The sequence below is a fragment of the Oncorhynchus keta genome, chromosome 27 (genome assembly GCF_023373465.1).
Source record: "Oncorhynchus keta strain PuntledgeMale-10-30-2019 chromosome 27, Oket_V2, whole genome shotgun sequence".
Taxonomy (NCBI): Eukaryota; Metazoa; Chordata; class Actinopteri; order Salmoniformes; family Salmonidae; genus Oncorhynchus; species Oncorhynchus keta.
The window spans coordinates 35,693,648-35,704,538 of record NC_068447.1 but is presented as its reverse complement, the minus strand read 5'-3'; the positions used below and the strand labels follow the sequence as shown (position 1 = coordinate 35,704,538).

Below are 10,891 nucleotides of genomic sequence, written 5' to 3'. Positions count from 1 at the left end.
GTGACAGTAAGTAGACAGGTTAGGCTGGGCTGGGAGGTGACAGTAAGTAGACAGGTTAGGCTGGGCTGGGAGGTGACAGTAAGTAGACAGGTTAGGCTGGGCTGGGAGGTGACAGTAAGTAGACAGGTTAGGCTGGGCTGGGAGGTGACAGTAAGTAGGCAGGTTAGGCTGGGCTGGGAGGTGACAGTAAGTAGACTGGTTAGGCTGGGCTGGGAGGTGACAGTAAGTAGACTGGGTTAGACTGGTTAGGCTGGGCTGGGAGGTGACAGTAAGTAGACTGGTTAGGCTGGGCTGGGAGGAGACAGCAGTAGACTGGTTAGGCTGGGCTGGGAGGTGACAGTAAGTAGACAGGTTAGGCTGGGCTGGGAGGAGACAGCAGTAGACAGGTTAGGCTGGGCTGGGAGGTGACAGCAGTAGACAGGTTAGGCTGGGCTGGGAGGTGATAGAAAGTAGACTGGGTTAGACAGGTTAGGCTGGGCTGGGAGGTGACAGTAAGTAGACTGGGTAAGACAGGTTAGGCTGGGCTGGGAGGTGACAGCAGTAGACAGGTTAGGCTGGGCTGGGAGGTGACAGTAAGTAGACTGGGTTAGACAGGTTAGGCTGGGCTGGGAGGTGACAGTAAGTAGACTGGGTTAGACAGGTTAGGCTGGGCTGAGAGGTGACAGCAATAGACAGGTTAGGCTGGGCTGGGAGGTGACAGTAAGTAGACTGGGTTAGACAGGTTAGGCTGGGAGGTGACAGCAGTAGACAGGTTAGGCTGGGCTGGGAGGTGACAGCAAGTAGACTGGTTAGGCTGGGAGGTGACAGTATGTAGACAGGTTAGGTTGGGCTGGGAGGTGACAGTAAGTAGTAGACTGGTTAGGCTGGGCTGGGAGGTGACAGTAAGTAGACTGGTTAGGCTGGGCTGGGAGGTGACAGTAAGTAGACCGGTTAGGCTGGGCTGGGAGGTGACAATAAATAGACAGGTTAGGCTGGGCTGGGAGGTGACAATAAGTAGACTGGTTAGGCTGGGAGGTGACAGTAAGTAGACAGGTTAGGCTGGGCTGGGAGGTGACAGTAAGTAGACAGGTTAGGCTGGGCTGGGAGGTGACAGTAAGTAGACAGGTTAGGCTGGGCTGGGAGGTGATAGTAAGTAGACTGGGTTAGACAGGTTAGGCTGGGCTGGGAGGTGACAGCAGTAGACAGGTTAGGCTGGGCTGGGAGGTGACAGTAAGTAGACTGGGTTAGACAGGTTAGGCTGGGAAGTGACAGCAGTAGACAGGTTAGGCTGGACTGGGAGGTGACAGCAATAGGCAGGTTAGGCTGGGCTGGGAAGTGACAGCCGTAGACTAGGTTAGACAGGTTAGGCTGGGAGGTGACCGCAGTAGACTGGGTTTAGACAGGTTAGGCTGGGCTGGGAGGTGACAGCAATAGGCAGGTTAGGCTGGGCTGGGAGGTGACAGCAGTAGACTGGGTTAGACAGGTTAGGCTGGGAGGTGACAGCAGTAGACTGGGTTAGACAGGTTAGGCTGGGAGGTGACAGCAGTAGACTGGGTTTAGACAGGTTAGGCTGGGCTGGGAGGTGACAGCAATAGGCAGGTTAGGCTGGGCTGGGAGGTGACAGCAGTAGACTGGGTTAGACAGGTTAGGCTGGGAGGTGACAGCAGTAGACTGGGTTTAGACAGGTTAGGCTGGGCTGGGAGGTGACAGCAATAGGCAGGTTAGGCTGGGCTGGGAGGTGACAGCAGTAGACTGGGTTTAGACAGGTTAGGCTGGGCTGGGAGGTGACAGCAGTAGACTGGGTTAGACAGGTTAGGCTGGGAGGTGACAGCAGTAGACTGGGTTTAGACAGGTTAGGCTGGGCTGGGAGGTGACAGTAAGTAGACTGGGTAAGACAGGTTAGGCTGGGCTGGGAGGTGACAGCAGTAGACAGGTTAGGCTGGGCTGGGAGGTGACAGTAAGTAGACTGGGTTAGACAGGTTAGGCTGGGCTGGGAGGTGACAGCAGTAGACAGGTTAGGCTGGGCTGGGAGGTGACAGTAAGTAGACTGGGTTAGACAGGTTAGGCTGGGAAGTGACAGCAGTAGACAGGTTAGGCTGGACTGGGAGGTGACAGCAATAGGCAGGTTAGGCTGGGCTGGGAAGTGACAGCCGTAGACTAGGTTAGACAGGTTAGGCTGGGAGGTGACCGCAGTAGACTGGGTTTAGACAGGTTAGGCTGGGCTGGGAGGTGACAGCAATAGGCAGGTTAGGCTGGGCTGGGAGGTGACAGCAGTAGACTGGGTTAGACAGGTTAGGCTGGGAGGTGACAGCAGTAGACTGGGTTAGACAGGTTAGGCTGGGAGGTGACAGCAGTAGACTGGGTTTAGACAGGTTAGGCTGGGCTGGGAGGTGACAGCAATAGGCAGGTTAGGCTGGGCTGGGAGGTGACAGCAGTAGACTGGGTTAGACAGGTTAGGCTGGGAGGTGACAGCAGTAGACTGGGTTTAGACAGGTTAGGCTGGGCTGGGAGGTGACAGTAAGTAGACTGGGTAAGACAGGTTAGGCTGGGCTGGGAGGTGACAGCAGTAGACAGGTTAGGCTGGGCTGGGAGGTGACAGTAAGTAGACTGGGTTAGACAGGTTAGGCTGGGCTGGGAGGTGACAGTAAGTAGACTGGGTTAGACAGGTTAGGCTGGGCTGAGAGGTGACAGCAATAGACAGGTTAGGCTGGGCTGGGAGGTGACAGTAAGTAGACTGGGTTAGACAGGTTAGGCTGGGAGGTGACAGCAGTAGACAGGTTAGGCTGGGCTGGGAGGTGACAGCAAGTAGACTGGTTAGGCTGGGAGGTGACAGTATGTAGACAGGTTAGGTTGGGCTGGGAGGTGACAGTAAGTAGTAGACTGGTTAGGCTGGGCTGGGAGGTGACAGTAAGTAGACTGGTTAGGCTGGGCTGGGAGGTGACAGTAAGTAGACCGGTTAGGCTGGGCTGGGAGGTGACAATAAATAGACAGGTTAGGCTGGGCTGGGAGGTGACAATAAGTAGACTGGTTAGGCTGGGAGGTGACAGTAAGTAGACAGGTTAGGCTGGGCTGGGAGGTGACAGTAAGTAGACAGGTTAGGCTGGGCTGGGAGGTGACAGTAAGTAGACAGGTTAGGCTGGGCTGGGAGGTGATAGTAAGTAGACTGGGTTAGACAGGTTAGGCTGGGCTGGGAGGTGACAGCAGTAGACAGGTTAGGCTGGGCTGGGAGGTGACAGTAAGTAGACTGGGTTAGACAGGTTAGGCTGGGAAGTGACAGCAGTAGACAGGTTAGGCTGGACTGGGAGGTGACAGCAATAGGCAGGTTAGGCTGGGCTGGGAAGTGACAGCCGTAGACTAGGTTAGACAGGTTAGGCTGGGAGGTGACCGCAGTAGACTGGGTTTAGACAGGTTAGGCTGGGCTGGGAGGTGACAGCAATAGGCAGGTTAGGCTGGGCTGGGAGGTGACAGCAGTAGACTGGGTTAGACAGGTTAGGCTGGGAGGTGACAGCAGTAGACTGGGTTAGACAGGTTAGGCTGGGAGGTGACAGCAGTAGACTGGGTTTAGACAGGTTAGGCTGGGCTGGGAGGTGACAGCAATAGGCAGGTTAGGCTGGGCTGGGAGGTGACAGCAGTAGACTGGGTTAGACAGGTTAGGCTGGGAGGTGACAGCAGTAGACTGGGTTTAGACAGGTTAGGCTGGGCTGGGAGGTGACAGCAATAGGCAGGTTAGGCTGGGCTGGGAGGTGACAGCAGTAGACTGGGTTTAGACAGGTTAGGCTGGGCTGGGAGGTGACAGCAGTAGACTGGGTTAGACAGGTTAGGCTGGGAGGTGACAGCAGTAGACTGGGTTTAGACAGGTTAGGCTGGGCTGGGAGGTGACAGTAAGTAGACAGGTTAGGCTGGGCTGGGAGGTGACAGTAAGTAGACAGGTTAGGCTGGGCTGGGAGGTGATAGTAATTAGACTGGGTTAGACAGGTTAGGCTGGGCTGGGAGGTGACAGCAGTAGACAGGTTAGGCTGGGCTGGGAGGTGACAGCAGTAGACAGGTTAGGCTGGACTGGGAGGTGACAGCAATAGGCAGGTTAGGCTGGACTGGGAGGTGACCGCAATAGGCAGGTTAGGCTGGGCTGGGAGGTGACAGCCGTAGACTAGGTTAGACAGGTTAGGCTGGGAGGTGACCGCAGTAGACTGGGTTTAGACAGGTTAGGCTGGGCTGGGAGTTGACAGCAATAGGCAGGTTAGGCTGGGCTGGGAGGTGACAGCAGTAGACTGGGTTAGACAGGTTAGGCTGGGAGGTGACAGCAGTAGAATGGGTTAGACAGGTTAGGCTGGGAGGTGACAGCAGTAGACTGGGTTTAGACAGGTTAGGCTGGGCTGGGAGGTGACAGTAAGTAGACAGGTTAGGCTGGGCTGGGAGGTGACAGTAAGTAGACAGGTTAGGCTGGGCTGGGAGGTGATAGTAAGTAGACTGGGTTAGACAGGTTAGGCTGGGCTGGGAGGTGACAGCAGTAGACAGGTTAGGCTGGGCTGGGAGGTGACAGCAGTAGACAGGTTAGGCTGGACTGGGAGGTGACAGCAATAGGCAGGTTAGGCTGGGCTGGGAGGTGACAGCCGTAGACTAGGTTAGACAGGTTAGGCTGGGAGGTGACCGCAGTAGACTGGGTTTAGACAGGTTAGGCTGGGCTGGGAGTTGACAGCAATAGGCAGGTTAGGCTGGGCTGGGAGGTGACAGCAGTAGACTGGGTTAGACAGGTTAGGCTGGGAGGTGACAGCAGTAGACTGGGTTAGACAGGTTAGGCTGGGAGGTGACAGCAGTAGACTGGGTTAGACAGGTTAGGCTGGGAGGTGACAGCAGTAGACTGGGTTTAGACAGGTTAGGCTGGGCTGGGAGGTGACAGCAATAGGCAGGTTAGGCTGGGCTGGGAGGTGACAGCAGTAGACTGGGTTTAGATAGGTTAGGCTGGGCTGGGAGGTGACAGCAGTAGACTGGGTTAGACAGGTTAGGCTGGGAGGTGACAGCAGTAGACTGGGTTAAACAGGTTAGGCTGGGAGGTGACAGCAGTAGACTGGGTTTAGACAGGTTAGGCTGGGCTGGGAGGTGACAGCAATAGGCAGGTTAGGCTGGGCTGGGAGGTGACAGCAGTAGACTGGGTTAGACAGGTTAGGCTGGGAGGTGACAGCAGTAGACTGGGTTTAGACAGGTTAGGCTGGGCTGGGAGGTGACAGCAATAGGCAGGTTAGGCTGGGCTGGGAGGTGACAGAAGTAGACTGGGTTTAGACAGGTTAGGCTGGGAGGTGACAGCAGTAGACTGGGTTTAGACGGGTTAGGCTGGGCTGGGAGGTGTGTGTAACTCTGTTGTTCCCTCTGTTTCTGTTGGGCAACGGTAGACTGATGGACCAGGTAGTCTCAGGACTCTGGGGAACCGGTAAGCTAACAGCTAACCCACTCTCTGCTACCTCTCTCCTTCTCCTTTTTATCTATCTCTCTCAATCCATCACTATACATTTTATCTTGCCTTAATTCTTGCCCTTTGCGCTCTCCCTTCTCTACATCTCAATTTCTTCCTATCTTTCTCTCACTATATCTCTTTCTCTTGATATATAAATATACACCACATTCTCCTCATACCACAGCTTAAGGTTTTTGTTTTCCCGTGCCTCTCCCTCTGAGTATGTTGGTGTCCATTCTGTTTCTGCCTCTGCAGCTGTGTCTGTGTGACTCTCCTGATCGTCGGTTCTCCCTCTCTTGGTCCTGTGCTGCTGTAATCTCAGAATGAAAGTTTGCATGATTCAGGGTGATCAAATCAGGCAAAATCTTGCACTATCATTCTCACTGGCAGGGGGCAGTCATGAACCACTTTACCCAGTCCTGTTGTGCTCATTGCTTATCGAAAGGAGGGGAACATGTTTGATCATGTGATAATAATTATGTAATGTTTACACCTGTATCAATACAATCAATGTGATTTTTCTCTGTACAATTCAACAATGGAATGAATGCTCTTTCCTTTTAAAATCAAATCATAAAAGCCCCATTTGTTTTGATATTATCAATGCAGTATGTTCCAATTTTAGAATGTGTCTTTGATGCAGGTGTATCGTTACATTTGCCTGTGACTGTTGGCAATGAAGGGCCTGATTCAATCAGATCTGCATAGCTGACGTTTTGACGGTGTTTGAGGTGGAGCTGTCAAATCCACAACGGCTCCCGGCATTGTACCTAAAGCGGACATTGCCATTGGCTGCACGAAGTCACAGTAACAAAAATCCCATGCAGCCTCGTTTACAAATTTGAACACTGGAATGTGAGGTGTAATCTACACCTCGATTAGCCTGATAGAAATCCTCATCATTTAATTTCATGATTTTCAATTTGAGCGTCATTACTTCTATATGGCCTGTACTCTGTCATTCTGAACTTCTAACGGGAGTGGGACAGGTATGACTGCCTGAAAATGATCACAAGAGAAGCTTCTCCCTGAGATGACAGCTTCAACGCAGTTACACCTACATTACGACACCGCCAAAACATCAGCTATATGCGGCTGTTGGCTATCGGCGGTTAAAGCTTCAACCGATTGAATCTAGGCCTGTAAAGTGGATGAGAATTATAATGAATGTCCAACCTCCATGATTATCATAGCAATGGCAGCCAATTCAGCCAACTGTTCAAAATCAGTAATAAGAAGCTGGTGAGTTGGAGCTGCTGTTGTGTGTCTGGTGTGGTTTAACCAGGTGTGTGGCTGCCCAGATGACGTGTGTGTCCCTCTCTCCTCTCCTAGGAAGCAGAAGCAGTGGATCCAACCCCAGCGCAGGGACAGGGAAGGGCCCTGATCAAAACTCCTCCCCACAAGTGAAGGGTCACAGGTCCACATGCAGTGAAACTGAGCCAAAGGGGATCAGAGGAGCGAGGCGCCCTTGCGATAAGTCCGCAAGCCAGCAGAGTCATCACAGTCATCACAGCAGCCATGCCCACTCAAGTCACAGCCACGCCCGCTCTGGTTTCAGCCATGCTCAGTCTCACAGGAGTCACTGTCAATCACAGAACAGCCACACCCACAGCCACACATCCTTCATCTACAAACACGCCCCTTTCACCAAGCCTGGGCCCGGCTCGTGTGGCCACAGTGAGCGAAGCCACGCCTCCTCTTACGGCCCCCCAGGCTTGCCCCCCTCATACTGCCTGTCCCGGCTGGCCTCTAAGACCTCCGTCAGCAGCAGCACCCCTCCCGGGGCTCCCCCGGTACGGGGGCTAGGAGCCGTCCCCCCTGAGCTCACGGCTAGCCGCCAGTCCTTCCAGCACGCTATGGGTAATCCATGCGAGTTCTTTGTTGACATCATGTGACAGACAGGACAGTGCCTTTTAAAAACTTGCTGAGCACAAACAAGCCCCCCCCCGTCCTACCGCTCGTCCGTCCCACCTCACCTTCTCTTCTTTACCCCATTTGCTACTGACTATTCCTGAGTTGAGAATGTAGACGCTGGTGCCCTCCGTCCCCATGCTGTCAACAACGGCCCCTCGGATGTCGGAGCAGGGGAGGACAGGAGACAAGAGCACAACAGAACTGAAGAGAGTCCTGTCATCACAAAAACACACAGAGCCTCAGTGTCTGATCAGAACCCCCAGCCAGCTCTTTTGTATTGACGTGACGTGAACAGTTTGTGAAATTGATGTGAGTGGTGTTCAATGTGGTGATCCTTGTGAGCTGCCACAGACAGTCCAGTCCCGAGAGCATGTAGTTACTATGTGGAGAACAAGCACCTGCTGTTTGTTGAACCAGACGTCCAAGCCAACTGACTGGGTCTGGATCTCAATCCCCCAGACCCACCCGGACACAGAGCTCTGGAAGAGGGAAGCCTCACTGGAGGCTCTGGACTATGAGTCAGCCTCCTAGAATGTCGCCCTTTACACAAACTTCTACTATTTGGCCAAAACATACCAAAACTCCTGCTCTAACTGACTGACCTGCTATCCGGTCTGCAAGGGGACCGTGACATATTCTAACTAGTCAAAGCTAGCCTCGGCCTATTTCACAGCCCTTGTATTTGTCCAACTAAGGGAGGCACTGTAACCAGTTGTTAGTTTAAACTATAGGCTGCTTATCTGCATGACTATCTCAACTGCTTTAAAAGGAATAGACACATTCATTTTGTTAGATATTTGGGGGTTGGGCCTCTCGCCAAAGGTCTAAAGGAAGAATCCATACACTGGAGAATGTTTGATGTTATTTACGTGATCATGATTTTGCATTGACGGTCAGTGTCGTACGTTGTCTCGCTCTATGGCTGACTCATACGTAGACACTCAGTCAGACATCGTTTCCCTCTGTGACTCAGTGGCCAGGATTTGACCACTGTCCTAGCTGTGCTTTGTCCAATGCATCATTATTATTGCAGTCAATGGAGTCCTGACCACAACAGACTCGTGTTGTGAACACATTAGATTTTGAACTGTTTCCACATACACTATACATACAAAAGTATGTGGACACCCCTTCAAATTTGTGGATTCAGCTATTTCAGCCACACCCGTTGCTGGCAGGTGTATAAAATCGAGCACACAGCCATGCAATCTCTATAGACAAACGTTGGCAGTAGAATGGCTTTACTGAAGAGCTCAGTGACTTTCAACATGGCACCTTCATAGGATGCCACCTTTCCAACAAGTCAGTGCGTCTGTCCTCGGTTGCAACACTCACTACCAAGTTCCTAACTGCCTCTGGAAGCAACATCAGCACCATAACTGTTCGTCAGGAGCTTCATGAAATAGGTTTCTATGGCCCAGCAGCCGCACACAATCCTAAGATCTCCATGTGCAATGCCAAGTGTCAGCTGGAGTGGTTTAAAACTCGCCGCCATTGGACTCTGGAGCAGTGGAAACACGTTCTCTGGAGTGATGAATCACGCTTCAATATCTGGCAGTCCGACGGACAAATCTGGGTTTGGCGGATGCCAGGAAAACACTATCTGCCCGAATGCATAGTGCCAACTGTAAAGTTTGGTAGAGGAGGAATAATGGTCTGGGGCTGTTTTTCATGGTTTGGGCTAGGCCCCTTAGTTCCAGTGAAGGGAAATATTAACGCTACAGCATACTATGTCATTCTAAACGATTCTGTGCTTCCAACTTGGTGGCAACAGTTTGGGGAAGGCCCTTTCCTGTTTCAGCATGACAATGTCCCCGTGCACAAAGTGAGGTCCATACAGAAATGGTGTGTCGAGATCAGTGTGGAAGAACTTGATTGGCCTGCAAAGAGCCCTGACCTCAACCCCATCGAAAACCTTTGGGGTGAATTGGAACGCCAACTGCAAGCCAGGCGTAATCTCCCAACATCAGTGGCCGACCTCACTAATGCTCGTGGCTGAATGGAAGCAAGTCCCCGCAGCAATGTTCAAACATCTAGTGGAAAGCCTTCCCAAAAGAGTGGAGGCTGTTATAGCAGGAAAGGATGTTCGACGAGCAGGTGTCCACACTTTTTGTCATGTAGTGTAGCTGCAAACAGAGTTGCAAACAGTGGCCGTCCACCACAGATCTACTACCTAAAACAGATCTGATCGTCATCAGTTAAAGTCAACAGGGTCTCTTAAAAGTGTTGACTGAAACAGAGATCAGAGTGATAACCAATGCTTCTCACAGTGAGGTGTGTAGTTCTGTACAGTGTAGGTATTTTTCTGTGATATCACCAGATCATTTTTTAGGAAATTCCAGCCCTTGATTTGAAAGTCCTTCTTGTGAAGGTTGGTTAATTGGTTAAGCTGTGTTTAAGGCCTAAGATCAAGGTTTAACCGGCGATAACTGTGCAGCCAATGGCAATGTCCAATTTAGGTATAAATGCCAGGATCCACTTGTGGATTTCACAAGTCTAACGTAGTTCCACTTCCAACAAACGCTATGCGGATGATGGCTGAAGCAGATCTGATTACAGATTCTGCCATAGAGATGTAAAGGTAGTTTTCGATTGAGCCGACATATGCAATGTTTACCATGAAAGTAGTCTCCGCAAACGTGGGAACACATTGCCTTGAAAGTCGGCAATGCCTATAACCTTCAATCGAATTGACTCCCAGCCCAAGTCTATCGACAACACAGAAACGGTGTGATGCATAAGACCTTTCTGTCGCAACACTCTGATCATTATTTGAGCACTTTCTCATTCTCTCTCTTGCTCTCTCTTCTCTGGCCCTTTGGTATGAAACACTGTTTGCAATCAGAGCTTTGTCTTTCATTTTATTTCTTTACAAAAACAGGAATAAATTGTACATAGAAATGTATTATATATAAGAATAAAAAATATATATGTACAAAGATGTTGTCTGAATTTCTTAAAAAATGACAACGACAACATTGTGAACCGTGCAATTGTTTGGTTGTGGATTTTTTTGTTTGTTTGCAGAAACCAGTAAAAAGGTTGGTTTGACAACTTTTAACTGTAGTAAATGACGGTAAGTGCTGTACATATCTAAATGGAAGCCAATATCCATATCAGTTGCATTTACTATATTTAACCAGCAGTAAGAGCCCATACACATAGGCCTACACTATACACTGTGTTTCGATAATGTGGTGTTATTTCTGTCAAGGAAGGGTGGAGTAAGTTCTGTAACGTCTTATTTTACTGTCCTTGCCCTCAAAGCCCTGATGAAGTGATCTGCTTTGATGTTAAATCTACCCGCCTCTGAGTGGAACTTACTGGTACAAACACTGCTGTACTTTCCCTGTGGGCTGATGGTCTAAGGCTGAGGGAGGCTAACAACAGGCCAGAGCAGACCCCGCTCTGACGCCATGAGACCCTGCTGAAATGCTATCTGTCACAGTCACATGAGTGGGAGGATGTGGTGTTTCTAACAGGAAGTGATGTGTCTGCTTGTGGCTCAAGAGGCGACCCCAGATGCAGAGGCGTAGCTTCTACTGTAGA

General features: G+C 51.0%; 1 protein-coding gene across 4 annotated transcripts; it reads left to right on the top strand.

Annotated features, from left to right (window-relative positions):
• The first annotated feature begins 2,168 nt into the window (after positions 1–2,168).
• Positions 2,169–10,297, top strand: LOC127912530 (segment polarity protein dishevelled homolog DVL-3-like). Of its 4 annotated transcripts, none has more exons than XM_052482231.1 (4): positions 2,169–2,283; positions 5,031–5,076; positions 5,320–5,404; positions 6,761–10,297. In XM_052482231.1, the coding sequence occupies exons 3-4, from the start codon at positions 5,371–5,373 to the stop codon at positions 7,321–7,323; spliced, it is 597 nt and encodes a 198-aa protein (XP_052338191.1). In that variant the 5' UTR covers positions 2,169–2,283; positions 5,031–5,076; positions 5,320–5,370; the 3' UTR covers positions 7,324–10,297. The 4 variants fall into 4 exon arrangements, with proteins under 4 accessions (XP_052338191.1, XP_052338192.1, XP_052338190.1 ...); XM_052482232.1 differs by lacking the exon at positions 5,031–5,076 and adding an exon at positions 4,314–4,359 and having other exon boundaries at positions 2,244–2,283; XM_052482230.1 differs by lacking the exon at positions 2,169–2,283 and adding an exon at positions 4,253–4,273.
• The last annotated feature ends 594 nt before the right edge of the window (positions 10,298–10,891 follow it).